Raw genomic sequence first — 20357 nt, 5'->3', positions numbered from 1 at the left:
GCAGAGAGAGCGAGAAGCAGAGAGAGAGAGTGTGCTCTTTGCTGTGGGATATCCCCACAATGAAGCAAATCAACCAGCTATCAAAGTGAGCTATCCTTAGGAGTTGTCAGAAAATGCATCAGGATTATCAGGTAAAAGTATAAGATTTTTTCTAATACTTTGTATAAAATAAATGAACTGAAATTCAATAACATATAAGGAATTATCCCTGGACTCTGAAGACAATCTCTCTCTGCATACGGAGTTCTTCAAATATTGTTGCCTATTTACGGTCTCTGAGAAATAACCACCTAAAACCCATAATCTTTAATACTTCCTAAACTTTGTTAATAAGAGAAGTTCTATTCCTGACACTACCTCTCATTTGCAAGCTCAAATCATCATTAATTTTGTAGTCTATTAACTGGGTTTGCTTAGGTCAGGCATTATTATTATTATTAATCTTATCGTTAATATTCTAACCATAAGAATTAAACTATTAATGGTGAATAGAGTTTTTCACTTTAACATAGGCCTATCCCACTGGTGGGATATGAGCCAATTCCAAAGAAAAGTCAGTCATGTGCTTTTCAGAGGATAAAAGCTTAAGATAAAGACTAAAAGTGTTTGATGCTGGAGGTGGGAGTGGTATTATATAGGTCTCAGCCAAGACATGTGATAATCACTGTAGGAGTAGCTGGAAAGAGAAGTCTGTGACTCCAGTTAGCCAGCTTCAGCAGACCTTGTGAGGACTAGAGGAAGAATGATCCTGGCTGTTTTGTACTGCCTGCTGTGGAGTTTCCAGACCTCTGCTGGCCATTTCCCTCGAGCCTGTGTCTCCTCTAAGAACCTGATGGAGAAGGAATGCTGCCCACCATGGAGCGGGGACGGGAGTCCCTGTGGCCAACTTTCAGGCAGAGGTTCCTGTCAGAATATCCTTCTATCCAATGCACCACTTGGGCCTCAATTTCCCTTCACAGGGGTGGATGACCGGGAGTCGTGGCCTTCCATCTTTTATAATAGGACCTGCCAGTGCTCTGGCAACTTCACGGGATTCGACTGTGGAAACTGCAAGTTTGGCTTTTGGGGACCAAACTGCACAGACAGACGACTCTTGGTGAGAAGAAATATCTTTGATTTGAGTGCCCCAGAGAAGGACAAATTTTTTGCCTACCTCACTTTAGCAAAGCATACCATCAGCTCAGACTACGTCATCCCCATAGGGACCTATGGCCAAATGAAAAACGGGTCAACACCCATGTTTAGTGATATCAACATTTATGACCTCTTTGTCTGGATCCATTATTATGTGTCAATGGATGCACTGCTTGGGGGATCTGAAATCTGGAGAGACATTGATTTTGCCCATGAAGCACCAGCTTTTCTGCCTTGGCATAGACTCTTCTTGTTGCGGTGGGAACAAGAAATCCAGAAGCTGACAGGAGATGAAAACTTCACCATTCCGTATTGGGACTGGCGGGATGCAGAAAAGTGTGACATTTGCACAGATGAGTACATGGGAGGTCAGCACCCCGCAAATCCTAACCTACTCAGCCCAGCATCATTCTTCTCCTCTTGGCAGGTAAGATGTGCTGGATGTATGATGTCAGAGCAGGGAGGAACCTTAACAATCACTTCTTCAGGCAGGATATAAACTTCTCTTCTGAACACCCCACTGCAGCCCCGACCAAAGATAGAAATGGTGCCCTGTTAAGAACTCTCAGTGTACCTTGTATTTTTCCTTTATAGCACACTTTAGATATTTCTGTAATCATTTGTCTGATGACTTCTACTAGGTTTCTAAACTGCAATGAACAGAGTACTTGATTCATTATTGTATTTCCCAGAACACAGTATGGTACCTTTAGAAATGGCAATAGCGCATTATATATTTTGTGAATTGAATAAATGAATGAATGAATGCATATTTGGATGATTAAAAAAATTATATACACTAATGTTTCTGAAAAATAAAATTATTACTCACAACAGGATTCATATAGTGTACAAATTAAAAATGCAAATTCCTGGCTCTATCCCAGACTCATTGGTCAGAATCTTCAGGAGATAGTCCTGAGAAGGCACAATTTACTAAGTGTCTATGTTGATTCTTTTAATCAGGAATGTTTGGGAAATAAGTATTGGATTAGATCTTCATTTTTGAAAGTATGAAGATCCCGAGGCTTAAACAGGTAAATAATGAAGATGGCTAATATTTATTGAACATCTAGCATGTGTAAACCCTGTGGCAAGTGTTTTTGTGCATTCGTTCATTTCATGCTCTTATCAATCTTTCCCTATTTTAGAGGTTATAAAGGTATCAGGTAACTTGCATAAGATCATACAGCTAATAAGAAGCAAAAAAAAAAAAAAATCATTTATTCTCTAATAGTCTGGCTGTATGACCACTGTATCCTATTTCCAAGGATGTAACTGCTGTCATATCTTTAGCTAAAGGATCTGGGTCATTTCTCACTTTTTCTTTAGGCTGCATTAGAAGTTAGCTTTCTTTCTTAGTCCTTGAAAACTTTAGATAAAATATGAAGGATTACTATTTGGAATTGAATTCCTATTTCATCTATTCTGAATTTTTCATTTTGAATTAGGGGCAAATGGTAACCAAAGAAATACGTGTTTAATTATTTATCATTTAAAACCATATGTTAAAGGAATGCTCTTCTGTCTGTCTTCCAAAAATTTTGAATACAGTACTTTTGACTAGCAATGCTCTATGAAATTAAGCCCAATATGTGAATGGGATGAGAAGAATCTTGCACTCAATTTCTCACAATCTGCAGTTTTTAAATGTAGATCTCATTCTCCACCGAACTAAGTTTGTACCCCAACCCAATTAAGTCTATTGAAGTTCATTTTAAAAATGGCCACTGTATAATTTTTGGTGTTATTAGTCAGCTATTTACCAAATGTAATGGGTTTTGTGCAGGAAAGGCTAGAAAAATGTGCTTGGAAAAAAATCTATTTCAATAAGCTTTCAGACCTCCTACCTTAATCTATAATGTGCAAACTCTCATCAAGCTCTCATATCCTGTGTTCCTGTTTAAAAAAACTGCCAGGATTGGACATGGGATTTTCAGTCAGTTATTATGCTTTGTTTAACTATGTGGTTTAACTTGACCCAGAAAGGTTGGAGGACTGTATAAATTACTAAAATAAGCTGCAACATCCACAGGAAAGCTTAATAGATACACATTGATTTTTAATTACATGAGATGTGTAATACAAGATAATATCCACGGCTATATGCGTATTGTTTTCCTAATTACTTATTGTCAAGTGGAACTTTTTCCTTTTTCTTTTCATGAATGTGTTCAATTTTAATGCTTTCTAGAAAAAAAATAAAAATGTCTCAAATGGGTAAGCCCTGAACTGAAATTGTTACAATTATTAGCTTCAACCTTGTTCCATGATTAAATTTCTGTGTAGAAACAGGTTTTAAAAATAAAATTAGAAAACAGAGTGGAAGGAAGATGACTGAAGAGAAACAAGGAAATCACAGTTTAAGAAAGGTGAAATGAATGAACATTTGCTGCTCACCTACTGTGTTTTAGTAGTGTCAAGGGATTATTAGTGGCAGAGGTGACAGTCAAGCCCCACTCGCATTGGCTGTTTACACTCCTTCACACAGCCTCTCTGGTTACAAAGTCCTTATAAAAGTTAAGATTGATTGCTTACATTGATTTAATTCAGAGTTCTCAATGTCAAAATCACCTAGGAAGCTTCCAAAAAACCATTAAAAATAAAAAATAAAAACTGTTGCAAGATTTTTACGCACCTAATTTCTTGCCAGAAATTCAGATTCAGGTGGTCTTCCGTGAGGTTGTAAAAGTGTAAAAGTGTCCGGGTGTGTTTGTTTGTTTTGTTTTTGTTTTTGTTTTGGCAGTGGCGCGATCCCCGCACGCTGCAACCTCCACCTCCCAGGTTCAAGTGATTCTTCTGCCTCAGTCTCCCTAGTAGCTGGGACTACAGGGATCCTCCGCCAGGCTGAGCTAATTTTGTGTACTTTTAGTGAAGATGGGGTTTCACCCTGTTGGCCTGGCTGGTATTTAACTCTTGACCTCAAGTGATCTGCCGCCTCAGACTCCCAAAGTGCTGGGATTACAGGCCTGAGCCATCATGCGGGACTTTCAAGTGTTTGCATTTTAAAACCCTCATTTTGTGATTCTAATGTGCAGCCAGCACTGAGAATCATTGAGTTAATGAATATGGAGATTGTTTTGGTATCTCTTTCACTTTACAAAAATGCAGGTTCTGTAATAAACACACCATTAATTTGAATGCCTTTGCCCAAATTGAATGCTTAAATTAAGAACTAGACTATCTTGTGTGAGATGAGACAAATACTTTCCAGATTGAGTTAATTAAGACCTTCCAAATTAGCTATGCTGATTCACCTTTCACATAAAGCCCTCTTTTTTTATTGGTTTCAGACATCATTTTACTTGACCCCAAAGTTGAGATTTTAGAGATTTGATAGCATTTATTAACTCTGAGCTGAGAGATCTTCAGTGGTATCTAGAATAGTGTCTGCATTTTATTAAAAAACTATAGAAAAGTCTAAAATGGTAGGATGATTGTCCAAAGTCACACATCTGAGGACTAAAACCAAGAGGCTCTGACTGCAGTGCTTTTTAAGTCAACAGCATTATTTCTTATTTATAAGGATCCATTTAGGTTCAGAAAAGTTCAAGTAACTCACTAATTTCTAGATGTATAATTTGACATGTAAACCCTTGGACTCCCTTAAAACTCTCCTGCTGCCCCAGACAACATAGGCAGACACAGTGATGTAGTCCTTTTAATTTATATCATAATGAAAATATTCTGAGCCTTTTACTGATCCACCTCTGTTACTCTAGTAGAGTCGACCCTCTCCCCTTTGTGCTGTCATTGTACTTTATACAGATTTATATCATAGCACTTGTAACTTTTCATTACATTCAATGGTTTTCAAGCCTGTCTGTATCTACCAGTCTGCTGTCAGCTCCTCCAAGGTAGAGATCATTTCTAAATATTTTTGTATCCACAGAGCACAGGACTATAATATATATATATATATATATATACACACACATATAACAGGCTTTATAAATACATGCTGAATTTAACAAAATTTAACATCAAAGAAATGTTAGCTCCAGTGCTAACATAGATCAAATATTAAACTCTGCATGGGTAGATTTCTAGGACCGTTCACTGCAGTTTTTTATAGCACTGGATTCCCAATGCCTAGGATACAACAATGTCAACAGTAGCCACTTCCTCAAATTTGGGTATAAGATATTTTGTGTAGTTCTCTCTGGTTGTTCCATATGTATGTCTGTGTGTGCATGCAAAGAAAGAATACAGGAAAGAAGGTGAAGCAAGTTGCATCATAGCTGAGTGTGATTTAAATGAAATTAATATTTATTGGTCAGAGTTTTCTATTGAATATGTTAAAATCAGGTAATTAATTTATTTGGAAATATTGTGTTCCTAATTCATGTCTGTTGTTTGTTTGCTCATTTATTTGTTTAATGACTAAAGCTTTTAAAGTAGGGCCGGGCGTGGTGGCTCAAGCCTGTAATCCCAGCACTTTGGGAGGCCGAGACAGGCGGATCACGAGGTCAGGAGATCGAGACCATCCTGGCTAACCCAGTGAAACCCCGTCTCTACTGAAAAATACAAAAAACTAGCCGGGCGAGGTGGCGGGCGCCTGTAGTCCCAGCTACTCGGGAGGCTGAGGCAGGAGAATGACGTGAACCCAGGAGGCGGAGCTTGCAGTGAGCCGAGATCCGGCCACTGCACTCCAGCCTGGGCGACAGAGCGAGACTCCGTCTCAAAAAAAAAAAAAAAAAAAAAAAAAAAAAAAAAAAAGCTTTTAAAGTAGAGGCCATGTTTGTCATCAATTAAAATAGTTCATTATATTTGGAGGTGGAGGGTTGCTTAACATTTAAGTACAAACTACCCGTGCTCAACATAATTAGCTCTAATGTTATGCAACCAACAGATAAGCTAGCCATAAAAATAAAAGGGGTATCAGGAATAGGTGTCATGATGAACTGAAACAAAGACGAAAAACATTTCCTAGCTGATAGACATGAGCGAATTGTGACCAGGGAATTCACTCATCAGGCGAAAAGTACATCACATGGAAGCAAACAGTTGGAAGAAAAAAAGTCACATTTCAGCAGAGAGTCATGGGTTTTAGGTAACCATGACAACAGCTCAGTGAAATAACAGCTTCTCTTTTTCCTTTATGAAAAACATTTTGTGGAATGTCATATGGTTTACATTTTTTTCCCCAGATAAACCTCTAATGCTATAACAAAATCTTTGCTCCTAAAAGCTTTTAATAGCTGGCAGTTTATGTTATTTCTTTAAATTTAAGAAAACAGTATTTAGGTTACCTTCCTCATTAATATATCTCTTTCTTCTATCTCCCCTTTTTTGCTTTGACTTGGAACACTTGATCTCCTCTCCCAGCATATGTTATATATGTTATAAATCACTTGTGTTGAAATAGAAAAAGAACACAGTCATCATCAGAACATCCAGGTTTAAATTCTACCCCTGCCATTTGGTAGATGACATTGGACCAGTTATTTAAAATCTTTGACCTTTGTTTTTTCCCAAGAGAAAAAAAATGAGGTAGAATTACCATCTATACTTATTTTGTGTGTGTGTTAATAGGAGGATTAAATGGAATGGAAAACAGAACAATGTAGTACAAAGAGTATAGTCTTTTCAGTCACGTCAGCATGAATTTGAGTGAATTTCCATACTTACTTAGCTACAAGACCCTAAGCAAGTTACTTAATTATTCTGAGATGATTTTTGTCCCTAAAATTAGAATATAGGTTAAAGCATTACTGTGAAGGGATTTAATAAAATGTGTTTATATGGCTTGTTAGGATCTGATATATTGAGTTTCATGTATGGAAATAATTAATATATTTTTAAATGATATATCAAAGTTAGATATTATAATAATGAATATTCAAACAGTGTGATACACCCAAAGTTAAAAACAATTTGGTGACCTGCCCAATGGTCTTGTTTTCAAAAATAATTGTAATAGTTGTCATTATCAAACACTTCACACCTGGCACTCTGCTAAGTGCTTTATATATGTTAGATTATTTGATCATTGATGGAAAGGTATAATTCCCATTTACAAATGAAAAAACTTAATACTCAGAGAGCTTAAGTAACTTGCCCCAGGCCATGTAACTAATGGGGTCAGTATTGGAAACCAGGTCTTTCTGACTAGAATCTTCATGATCATAAGCACAATGCTAACAATTTATCCTAGCCTGCCTCCTCTCCTGTATGCAGTGTAAAGATTAAGGTTTGGAGTTTTTCAAATTATTTCTGGAAACAGGGTAGATTTCCTCCTCGTTAGTAATACCTCCAGTCATCTGAAAACTTAGTCACTTGGCAGTTGACATTTCAGCAAAAATAGTTTCATTCAAGCCTCTCTAATTTAACTGAGTCGGCTGTAGGAGTCTTTAAGGCGGCAGGATCTTTTGAAAATATCCTGAGATTACTCAAAGAGGAATAAAAATGATTTAGTCTATATACTTGTAGTGTCTTGTTAATCAAAATTATAAAAGCATCCAACATATTACATTCAATGTAAAAGTTACGTTAGTTTTATTCAAACATTCCTAAACTATTAACACATCATAATAAATGTAGTGGGTATTGCTTTGTAATCAGGAAGCTTGTGTTTTAGTACTTTGGTTTTGACTCCAGACATCATATGTTCCTAAGACAAGTCACTCAACAGTTCTAGTTCTCAATTACATACAGATGAAAGGATTTAGGAATGTTGTGAAGTATAAGGAAAACTAGAAACTGGCATTAGTTGAGCCAGAAATTATTTGTTGAATAGTTTCTTTTCATATATCATGTCATAGTACAGTTTAAAAAAATTGAGATTTAGCAAGTCTAAAAAACATATTCATTGCCCCATGACTAGTAAGAAAATTAGCCAGAATTGAAGTCACGTCTACCTGCATTATGGAGCCCAATTTTTTCTCCACCACACAATGCATAATTCATAAGTTAGACCTTAGTGACCAAAAATTAAGAGTAACTTCTCTAAGCATTTCTTATCTAACACAGTAGCAGCCATCTATGGTGGGGGACTGCCCATTCAATTCTATTTGAGATGATTAAATTTGTTTATACATGCTTATATATAGCAAATTCAGTGGGATAGGGGACCAATAAAATAGTCTTATTTTCAAATGTGATGCAAACAGTTGACCAGTAAGACATTTTACCTTTAAATTACTATTCTATGTGCTTCACCTACTGTTCACAAAATTATAAATCATAACATGGGACTTTATACCCCATTAGCCTTTTGTAGTCTTTCACAGTCTAGCTTAGTATCCTCATCATGAAAATAGAGATAAAATCATAAAAATCCACAGGGTAGTTGTGAGAATTTCAATTTTTAGTGTACACAGTGATAGCTCCCTTATGGCCTAGGACAGAGTAGGGACTCAACATATGTTTGCAAAAATAAGTTCTAGAAATATATTCTATGGTAGAGGTAGTACCAACAACATGACTGAGAAAAATGAGCACTCAACACATACTTTTTGTAGGAGATTCTTTGGCTCATTCATTGACTCTGTTCATTCATCCAACAAATACTTATTGCACATCTACAGAGTGATGGAAACTGAACTAGATTCTGAGGGTAATGAAATAAACAACAATGTAAAAATAAATGTGTCTTCATGAAGGATGTATTTTTATAAGGGATGTAATAATCATTGTATATTAGAGACGAAAATGAATAAGTATAAGTTGGGTAAAGAACAATGTTATCTCCATAGTGGTCCCAAGCCTCCCACAGAAGCATGCACCTGTTGTGGACAGTCAGTGATGGCAGGGTGGACTCTCCTGAATTTCATCTTTTGCTTTGAATTTCTCTCTCACTACCTAATTACTCTATCTTATTAAATGTAAGGTATCAATGAATTTAAGTGATGTATTAATTTATGTACCACTAAGAAAAACTAAAATTTATGTTTTTCTTAAGAGCTCTTTTTGGCTTATGTAGTCATACATTTTTATCATAGTTTATTCTTCTGCCTACATATAAATAATTTGGTGAAGGATTCCTGAATTTTTTTTACATTCAGAGTCAGTAGCTTTTGAATTACTTTTTAAGTCAGAGTCAACAATGCCTGTTTTTTTTACTAATTATTTGCCTTGGCCTTAAAGAATGAGTAGGATATTAGATGCATGGCAAAAAGTGGGCATGCTTAGCCACAGTCAGAGTCATGGAATGGAGAAGCACAAGCAGTGTCAGAGAAAAGTAGACTATCTGACTTTAGCAGCAGGATCACACAGGATGTGAGCACATGGAGAATGGTTGCCTGACTTGAGATGTTTTGGAGGTAGAAGTGACAATATAAAAACAGTGCCATCACATGATGCTCCATGCTCAGAAGCAGACCCCACATTTGAGGTTTAATGATCTGTGGTCTTGATGTTGAAATTCTTATTAATCTTATCTTTGAGTTTGTGCTTTAGAAGTGAAGTTATAGGGACAATGGAGCATATGCTTGGTTCATATGTGTCCTGCAGACCTTTTGTTCTTTGTTTTCCTGGGATGAGTCTCAGCTACCACTAACCCATCCACCAGCCCCGTCTAGTTTCTGCTTCCTCACCCTCTGTCCAAGGCCACTGGTGGGAGGAAAGAGGTCAACATTGCACGTCACTCTCCAACCCTGGTGGGTTCCTTGGTGCAAGCAAGAAGAGGTGTGAAGTTGGGTGTTGGTCCCATGATTTGTTGGTTCAGGGTAAAACAGAGGCCTTCTCTACTGAGACTGGCTGTGCCTTAGCATGGTGCACAGGTGATTACATATGGGCCTCTCACCCAGCATTATGGACTGAATTGCATCTCCCAAAAACATGTGTGTTGAATCTCTAATTCCCAGGGTGACTGTATTTGGAGGTAGGGCTTTAAGGAAGTAGTTAAAGTTAAGTGAGGTCGTAACAGTGAGGTCCTAATCCAATAGTACTGATGTCCTCATAAGAAGAGGAAAAAGACAGAGCTGTCTCTTTGTGTATACATAAACGGCCTTGTGAAGATGGAGAAAAGGTTTCCTCTGCAAGACATAAGAGAGACCTCACCAGACAGCTTGATCTTGGACTTCCAAACTCATGAACTTTGAGAAAAGAAATGTCTGCTATTTAAGCCACCCAGTCTGTAGTATTTTTTTATGGCAGCCTGAACTAATCTACTCCCCTACTCAAACAAGTCTTAGCATGGAGGTTTCAATCCCTAAGGAGTCACCTATTCACTGTAGACTGAGACTGGTCCACCTATTCCCTGTAGATTGAGAAAGTAAATACTGATTTCTCTACCCACAACCAAGGTCTCAACATTTATCTGGTGCTGCAAACTGCATAGCCAGTCCTGCCTAGAGCACAATATTTACAGGTAAAATAGACGAGGAAGAGCTAGTAGGACACACCAAGTAGTAATAGCAAGAGAGAAAGGCAAAAATCAAAGGGGATGTGATTATAGAAATCAATAGATAGAGGAAGACAGAGGAATGTGTTTTGTGAAAGTGAAAGTGGTCAACTGTGCCCAGTGCTATGTTAACATGAGGACTTGCAGGGATAATTGGATTTTATAATATGGAGTCTTTGAAGGTTCATAACAAATTCATTGGTCAAGAGATGACAGGGGAAGATGACTAGAGTGCCTTTATGTGGGAATGAATAGCCAGGAAATGGAAGCTTCATTTAAGATAGTTGTTAAGATTTGAGTTTTTAATCACACAGTCTATATTCAAATATTCACTCCCCCAATTTTATGAACTATATATGTTTGATGAAGTCACTTAACCTCTATAAGCCTGATTTCTCATTGATGAGATGGAAATATCAAGATAACTCCTCTCATAGAATAATTGATTTATTGTTATTGATTTTCAAACCAAAGTCTTAAAATGTCTTTGTGTCAGGCACCTATACCATAACACAATAATACATAGTGAACAGGATACAGTTTTTATTTTGGTAGAGTTTATTGTCTAACAGGTATGTTTATAAAGATTAAATATGTATACCATATTGCCTTATTCGTTGATTTAAAAATTCATTTACGAAAATATTAGCAATTTGAGTATTTTATGTAACTTACCTTCTAGTGGAGTAGGTCTAGGAAGTGTGTGTGGTGAGACAGTAAAATGATATATATAATATTTTATTATTTTAAAAAGTTAAAGGAGTTAAAAATATAATAAGTTATATATATATTGTTTTATTGTCTCACTCACACACACTTTCTAGACCTACTCCACTAGAAGGCATGTTACATAAAGTACTCAATAGTTAAAATGCTAATACTTATTAAAAAGCATTTTAAATCAATGAATAAGGCAATATGGTATAGACATTTAATCTTTATAACCATACCTATTAGACTATAAACTCTATAAAAATGAAAACTATGTTTATCCTGTTCAATATGTATTCTTGTGCTCTGGTATAATGCCTGATACATAGACATTTTAAAACTTTGGTTTGAAATGCAGCAACAATAAATCAATTATTCTATGAGAGGAGTTCTTTTGATTATATAGTATGTTAGAAGTTGCTAAGTGCACAGATAAAGCAGAAATTAGTGGTGTACAGTAAATGTTTAATAACTTGTTCTCAATGGGGGAGTGGGAAGGTAGGGAGATATGATTCTGATTTTCCAATTGTTGTGGTGTAAATACTGACAATGGTAGATTTCCATCTAATGATGGGCTGTTGCTGAACATTCCAATACTGAGAAGGGTTACACACATTGAACTTTTGCTAATGCTAACCAGCTCTACAACACTGCTAAAGTGGGTAAGGCTGAATATGATGTTAAATAGATGTTTAGTGTAGGTCTCATTAAGATAATGAGGATATGAATAACCCAAGCCAGTTTCAGGAGAAAACAGTCTACCCAGAAAAAATAACCAATACAGGAACATGTTGCATAAGAGTGATTGGTGAGTTCTGGGAAGTGCAAAGCGGGCAATGAAGATACAGAAGAGAGGTAAAGGGAAAGATCAGCAGGAAATAATGTTTGCATCAGACAGGTTCTCAGCAGAAAATAGATACTCAAACCAAGTTATATTAAGACAGTTTATTTAGAAAAATTTGATCAAGATTTAGGGAAGTCAACAAAGAACAACATCCTGTTGTCAGCCACAACTGAGATATAGGCCTAGAACTCTCTATTTTATTTTAACCTAGAACCTACTTTTAAAAAATGTTGAATGTTCAGGTCTGCTAGACTAGTTATAAAAGCACAAAATACACTCCAGATGAAGTTGGAAAACTTGGGATGCAGTCACAACACTGCCATTTATTTGCCATATAACCTGGAAAATGCCACTCAACCTCTCTGAGTCTCATTTTCCTTATTTGTGAAGTGGAAAGTATAGCTTTGTGATTTAAATAAGGCAATGCATGCGCCATGTTTTCTTAAAAAGTTTTGCTTATAAAAAGGTGAGAAATTCTTATTTTTAAGATGCAATGAAAATCACCTCGGTTCTAGCTAAAGGATCAGAGAAATTTCTAGTTTTTAAAAAACAATCAACCATGAGCATTGTACTGCACATAAAAAAAAAAAAAAGAGAGAGACAATAGGACATTTTATGAACAAAAAAGCACAAAGTGAAAGTATTTCTAGTCCTTGACATTCGAAATATAATATAGATTAATGTTTTTAAAGCTACTGTTTGAGTGTTTTCTGTCGGTCATGCCATGTGCTATGGGCCTTATATATAGAGAGATGACTGTCTCTATTGTTACCAACCCTAGCCTCAGCACTTGGCACAGTGCTTAATATATAATAGGTAATTAATAAATATTTTATTTTCTATAACTATGTGAAGTAGTTGTTGTTATCTTCATTTGATAGATGAGGCCTAGACAGTTAAATCATTTTCTTAAATGGTAGATGCAACACTAGAATCCTGTTCTAGGTTTTAACTTTCATGGCTCATTCTGCAACCTTAAAAAGCTAATTCCTTCAACATTTTAAAATGTAGTCATATGCTGCATGATGGAATTTCTGTCAAGGATGGACCACATATATGACAGTGGTCCCACACTACTATAAATGGAGCTGAAAAATTCCTGTCACGACATCATAGCAGTCATAATGTTATACACAATGCATTACTCATGTCTTCGTGGTGATGCTGGTGTAAACAACTACTGAAATCCCAGTTGTATAAAAGTCTAGTACATACCATTATGTACATTACATAATACTTGATAATGATAATAAATAACTATGTTACTGGTTTATGTATTTACAATTCTATATTTTTATCATTATTTTTGAATGTGCTTCTTCCACTTATAAAAAAGTAAGTTAACTATGAAACAGCCTCAGGCAGGATCTCCAGGAGGTGTTCCAGAAAATGCCATTGTTATCACAGAGATGACAGCTCCATGTGTGCTATTGTCCCTGAAGATTTTCCAGTGGGACAAGATGTGGAGGTGGAAGTCAATGATGTAGACAATCTTGACTCTTTGTAGGCCTATGCTAGTATATATGCTTGTGTCTTAGTTTTTAACAAAATTCCAATTATGTTTATAAGTAAAAAATTAAAGAACATAAAGCTTATAGACTAATGATATAAATATTTCCTACAATTGGACAATGTGTTTGTGTTTTAAGCTAAGTGCTATGATCAAAAAACCCCAAAAGTTTTAAAAAATTAAGTAAAAAAGTTACAGGAAGTTAAGGTTAGTTTATTATTGAAAAAGAAAAATATTTTTATAAATTTAATGTAGCCTATATATATAGAGTTTATAAAATCTACAGTAGCGTAAAGTAGTATCTTTGGCCTTTATATTCACTCAGTATTCCCTCACTGACTTACCCAAAGCGACTTCTACTCCTGCAAGGTCCATTTATGGTAAGTGTCCTGTATATACAAGTATGCCATTTAAAAATAATTTTTATACTGTATTTTTACTGTACCCTTTATATGTTTAGATAGGTTTAGATGTACAAATACTTGCCATTATCTTACAGTTGCCTATAGTATTCAGTACAGCAATGTGCTGGACAGGTTTGTAGCCTAGGAGCAGTAGGTTTTACCATACAGCCAAGATGTTTAGTAGGCTATACAATCTAGGTTTGTGCAAGTACGCTATGATGTTCACACAATGACAAAGTCACCTGATGATGGATTTCTCAGAACATATCCCTGTCATTAAAGACACATAATTGTGGTAATCTCCTAAGGAGAAGTCTAACAATGGTAATTAGAAATTCCAACAATTCTACCCTTCTTCTACTGACTCAGAGGTGGTGACAGTTTGTTTAACATGAGGGTGTTTTGTACAGATTATCTGTAGCCGGTTGGAGGAGTACAACAGCCATCAGTCTTTATGCAATGGAACGCCCGAGGGACCTTTACAGCGCAATCCTGGAAACCATGACAAATCCAGAACCCCAAGGCTCCCCTCTTCAGCTGATGTAGAATTTTGCCTGAGTTTGACCCAATATGAATCTGGTTCCATGGATAAAGCTGCGAATTTCAGCTTTAGAAATACACTGGAAGGTAATCTCTTTCTTTTCACTTTTAATTTTTTTTCTGAATTTGTATTTACAGTCTCTTATCCAAAGTCTGAGGAGGTGTTTGAGAATTCAGAATTTCTGAGTTGACCAAGAATATGTGTTGTATATACTTATATTGACAATGACCCTAGCTGACACTGGTCAGCATGTTATAATTCAACATGTTAGCTTCAGGAGTCTGGCATGGTGGCTCATGCCTGTAATCCCAGTTTACTTGGGAGGCTGTGACAGGTTGATGACTTGAACCCAGGAGTTTCAGGCTGCAGTGAGCTATGACTGTGCCACTGCATTCCAGCCTCAGTAACAACGTGAGAGAGTCTATGAGGAAAGAAGAAGAGGCAGAAGCAGCAGCAGCCGCTTTAGTGAAATATATGAATATATTCATCTTATGAATAAATACAGGCAATAGGCAACCTAATGGTGAGTGAAGTCAGTTTTTTCTATTAAAAGAGAAAAAGTAATTCCATTTCCAGAACAATTTTGTATTGTAGAATTTCAGATATAAGTCTATGGACTGATAGTATTTTCCTACATTTTAGTGTTTTAGTTTTCTCCTGTTTAAAATATTCTAGGCGTTGTGTCCTTTGAGGTAAGTTCATTCATTTAACTGTAATAAGGACACAGCACATAGGTCAAGCCTCCATATCATTATTCCTTAAGTTTTCTGTTCTTCATCAGAGATTACATCTCATGATCTTTTCTAACTCCTAAATATTTCTCCTACAAATGCTTTCATCTTGCTTGCATTTTGCATTCAACATCTGTTCATTCTTCTCTGCTCATAGCTGACCCAGTCACGAAACCCATTCCATTCACATAAATTTGCATTAGGAAAACAAAATTACAAACAAACACAACAAAACAAAAACAAAAACACTCATTCAAGTCACAAATTTAAGAGGAGTTTGGGGAAGACATAGGCACTGACTTGTGGCAAGGCAGACAACTCAAAATTTAACACTAGACATCTCACCTCCTTAAAGGCCTGTAATACCTTACCACATAGAAAAACTTTCCTCTCTTTTGTAATCCTTTCTCCTTAACTTGTTCTTTTTATTCCTTTTTGTCATTGTTTTACACCCTAACTTTTGTTATTGTACTGTGCAGAGCGGTTTTACTGTTTCATTCATTTCCTTGTTTTACTGAAAACCATAGTCTCAGGGTCTTACATCCAGAATCAATTTAAGCAACGAGAGTCTCATCCTAAAGATGAATTCTGTTTTCCAGCTATGTAAACAGAAATTAGGTTTATTCTTCTACAGTAATATTCATGATTAACTTTTTAAAGTAATAACCATATCCAAAGCACCATGTCAAACACTTTGTATGGCATTATCTCACTCAATTTCTTATAACCATCCTCTAAGGAAGATTGCATTTATTATTCCCACTTTTAAGGGAGGAAACATTATCAGAGATACTCATCTTTTGGTTACTGTTTCTCATTGAATAAGTGGCAGAGATAATCTGCACCCAGCTTTATCATATACCAAAGTCCAAGTTATTTCCTTCATACTCTGATGATCAACAGTGGGTTGAGAGTTTCTTTAAAGTGGACAATACCAGTTTGGTCTTTTGATACAAGAAGGCAAGACATAGTACCAGGGAATTTCAGAGCCTATTTAACGAATCTAAGGTACACAATTTCAAAGTCACAATCTGGGAGGACTGGGTGACCCACTGGACTCTTTAGGGATTAACAATAGTACTCAGAATGCTGATATTAGTGATGTTGCAAAACGAAGCTACATCTTTAAGGAAATTGGAATATTTTGCTGTTTCTTCAGGCAAAGTTTTCAGCCATGAGTGACAAAAGCATATATTTTATTATTACGAAGCACGGGTTGGTCACAGAAATAAGGTAAGGGAACATCACTCGTCTAGGGTCTCAAGTCAAAGAAAAAAAGTGACTCAAGATGTGTCAACTCAGCCAGTGGTTTTCAAATGAGAGTCTAATACACACAGGTGAGGAGGGAACAGCAGATTTACTGCAAATAATTTGCTACTACAAATAATTTATGTTTGTAAATTATTTTTTCCCATAATTTCTTCTAATTTTACACACTTTAGTAGGCAAAGTGTGAGAAGAGACGCAACATAGCATATTGTCTGGCACACAGTACGTGTTCAATAAGTATCTGATAACCGAATACATAAATAATAGTTAGAATCCTTCAAATTTTGTCTAACCCACCACTTACCTTATCTATGCCTGTTGCATGAAGTCCATGTCATGAGGCAAAATGTGAGAAACCATTAAGCTGAGCTGCCAAGAAAAACTTTCCTTTAGTAGGTACACATTTAAAATTATTTTTCCTTAAATTTGTATTCAGCAATAATTTTAAGCTTCCAGAATTGTGAAAATAAAAGCTATACAAAAACCATGAATATATATTTTACCCAAACTTACATTTTATCCTGTTTCTCTCTCTCTCTCTCCCAGTCTGAGCCATTTTGAGGGTAAATTGCATAGACTAACTCTTTACCCCTGAATATGTTAGTGTGTATTTCCTAAGGATAGGGATAGACTCATATAGCCACAGAACAGTTTTTAACTTCAGTAAACTCTATATTGATATAATGCCTGTATCAAATATACTGTATATATTTCAGTTTTTAAAAATAGATACAATAATATCCTTTTCAGTATTTTTCTTCTCCAGAATAGAATCTAGTCTAGGGTCAAATAGCATTTAGTTTTCATCGTTCTTTAGTCTGAAATATTTCCATAGCCTGTACATATGTGTCTTTATGTGATTGACAGCTCTGGAGGATATAGTTCCTCCTCTTCTTCCTCATTTTTTAATAGAATGTTCTTCAATTTGAGTGCATCTTATATTTCCTCATGACTAGATCCAGATAATGCACTTTTAGCCAAAATTCTACATAGGTCATTATGCATCTTTCTGAGATGCTGTCACATCTGGAGGCACATGATGACTATCTGTCTCACGTTGGAGATGTTAATTTTGATCGCCTAGTCCAGATGTGGTTCAGTCTTCCCACTGCATAAGTACTTCTTCCACCTGTTTAATAAACTGTCTACATGGAGAAATTTTAAGACTATGTAAATAAACCACCTCTTATCACAATTTCTCCTACAGTTGCCATCCATTGATGGCTACAAATGTATGATTTTTCAGCTTCAGCACTTCTTTTAAATTTATTAGCCAATATTCAGGATTCTACTATTAGCAAGAATCCTCCATTCTTTCTATTTATTTATCTGTCTACCTATCTATTAATGGTATGGAGTAAAGGCTTTCCATTGTTTAATGGTATATAACTCATTGATGTGCTTAATTATCTTTGTGTGCCAATGGTTCCAGAATTTGCCCATGGTACACCTTCAAGCTTGTTTTTATGTCTCCATTTCATACACACATTTTTTTAAAACACACACTCTCTCTGGTAAGTAAATTATTCTACAGCATCTTGTACCTACAATGCTCCAGGCCTGAAATTAACCATGACTCTAAGGAGTAATGTTTTCTTTCATTGGAAGGAAATTCAAGGTCAAGATTTGGAAGCAAGTTTTGGTCACCAGAGAGACACATTTTATCTCACAACATGAATAGGGCAGGGATTTTTCTTCTCCAAAATAGAATCCAGTCTTGGGGTGTCTTGGTCTACAAGGAGTACTCAAGTGAATATAGCAGTGAGGACAGTAGGACTTGAGAAGAGGTCAAATGTCACAATTACACCCTACTCTCTCAATACTTGCCCATGAAATGGAATTGTTGCTTTTGATTAAACCTCGAAGTTATTGCTTCCTTTTTGTTCTTGGTCTTGTGAGAAGTGTATAATGCACTTCCCATGGAACAAAATATTCATAGTCATTGCTAGGACAAAGGAACTGTTGTATTTTTCTCTATGGAAGTTATTTAAGTAACCTCAGCTTTCCTCTTAGATTTCATTGCTGAAATAGTGAAGATGTGTAATTTGTGAATTGTATAAGAGACCTCATGGCCGGGCACGGTGGCTCACGCCTGTGATCCCAGCACTTTGGAAGGCCAAGGCAGGCGGATCACCTGAGGTCCGGAGCTCGAGACCACCCTGGCCAACATAGAGGAACCCCATCTCTACTAAAAATACAAAAATTAGCCGGGCATGGTGGCACATGTCTGTAATCCTAGCTACTCAGGAGGCTGAGGCAGGAGAATCACTTGAACCCAGGAGGCAGAGGTTGCAGTGAGCCTAGATCATGCCACTGCACTCCAGCCTGAGTGAGACTCTTTCCAAAAATAAATAAATAAATTAAATTAAATTAAATTAAAACCTCTTGTTTCTAGATAAAGCAAATACAAATAAGTCTGTATTATAAGCAGTTTTCTGATTTGGTTAAATAGGGGACCCTGTGCAGTATCAGTTGTCACATTAAAACAGAAATTTTCTCTCATGAAAATCTCTGCCTATCCATTATGTCCTGTATATCAGAGTTTACAAGAGATTTTTTTTTAATAGCACTGTTGGGGAGTGGGACATGGGAACTGAAAGTTCAATGAATTGATTAAAGGTAATCAAACTGATTAGGATTAGATCCTAGCTCAACCACTTCCTAGATGTGTGACCTTGGGTATGTTATTTAACTTCTCTGGGTCTTAGTTTTATCATCAGTAAAATATGGATAACATAATAATGTATAAGGTTCAAAGAATTAAATGATGTAATACATGTAAGGTACTTAGAACATTTTTTTCAACAAAGGGCACAACACTATTGTGTTAAGCTGTGGTTAGTTACTGACAACTTAGTTAGCAATCATTAACTTCTCTGGCAATTAGCTTAACAAAGTAAGTATACATTGAGTTCTGAGAAAGCATATTATAATGGCCTACATTTAGTGGAAAAATAAGGGAAAGAGGAGGATGGAAAAGAAAATTCATGAAGATAGACCCAAAAATAAATAATGTTTCTGGAGACAGATAGGATTTCAGGGTAAGTTTCAAAAATGAGGTGACAGCAGGAGCAAAGGTACCTTCTGTTACCCAAAAGGGAAGAAGAAGACAGGAACAAGGAACAACTTGTTGGTGTTTAATGGTGTATTTCCAACTCTGAGCACAGTGGCTGCCTATAGGAGGTGCTCATTAAGTACTGGCTGACAGACTGATAAATCAATAAATAAAGGAAAGCTGTCTTCATTGTAAAACTTATATATACCAAGAATAGTGTAAAATCAAATTAATCATAGGTAGGGCCAAGTCAATCTTGGGTGATCATACATTGTTTCAAACCACCCCCTTCTAACAAATGCAATTTATGACTATGGAAACTTATTATTGGAAGAGACTTTTCAGCATATTCAGTCCAACATCCCACACTATGCTAAGATGCCCACTGGGATAGTATCACTATGTGACCTATCAAGGGAAAACCTACCCCACAAGGGAAAATAAGAAGTTCTTTAGGATAAACCAAAATCTAATTCCATTCAACTTAAATAGAGCCATCCATGAGCCTGGTATTATGGTATACTATGGAAGTACAAAAAAATACAAAGATAACTTACACAGTTTATCTCACTGAAAAGCTCACCATCAAGTGAAGAAACACCACAAATACATAAGGAATACACAAAATGGTAATTGATATAAAATGAGGTAGGAACCCAGATACACTAGAAATATTTCCCAAGGAGGTGAAAATAGAATTGGATCTTGAAATATCATTAACTGCTCACTGAGCAGAGAAGAGGAGGAGAGGCATTTCCAGCAGAGGGAACAACATATGCAATGACGTAGAGGTGTGAAAGTGTGAGACAAGT

At 36.2% G+C, this 20357-nt stretch overlaps 1 protein-coding gene across 2 annotated transcripts in view; it reads left to right on the top strand.

The window, feature by feature from the left end:
- Positions 1-241: 241 nt before the first annotated feature.
- The window catches only part of TYR (tyrosinase), a 124429-nt gene continuing 104313 nt past the window's right edge, over positions 242-20357 (top strand). The window contains exons 1-2 of one of the 2 annotated variants that reach the window (XM_010357232.2): positions 242-1561; positions 14360-14576. In XM_010357232.2, coding sequence (XP_010355534.1) covers positions 743-1561; positions 14360-14576 — 1036 coding nt within the window. In that variant the 5' untranslated portion in view covers positions 242-742. The remainder of the gene's footprint in view (positions 1562-14359; positions 14577-20357) is intronic. The other variant, XM_030918202.1, reaches the window with a different exon arrangement.

The sequence above is a fragment of the Rhinopithecus roxellana genome, chromosome 15 (assembly GCF_007565055.1).
Source record: "Rhinopithecus roxellana isolate Shanxi Qingling chromosome 15, ASM756505v1, whole genome shotgun sequence".
Classification (NCBI taxonomy): Eukaryota; Metazoa; Chordata; class Mammalia; order Primates; family Cercopithecidae; genus Rhinopithecus; species Rhinopithecus roxellana.
Note: the sequence above shows the minus strand (reverse complement) of the source record. Positions and strands in the feature narration are given on the sequence as shown.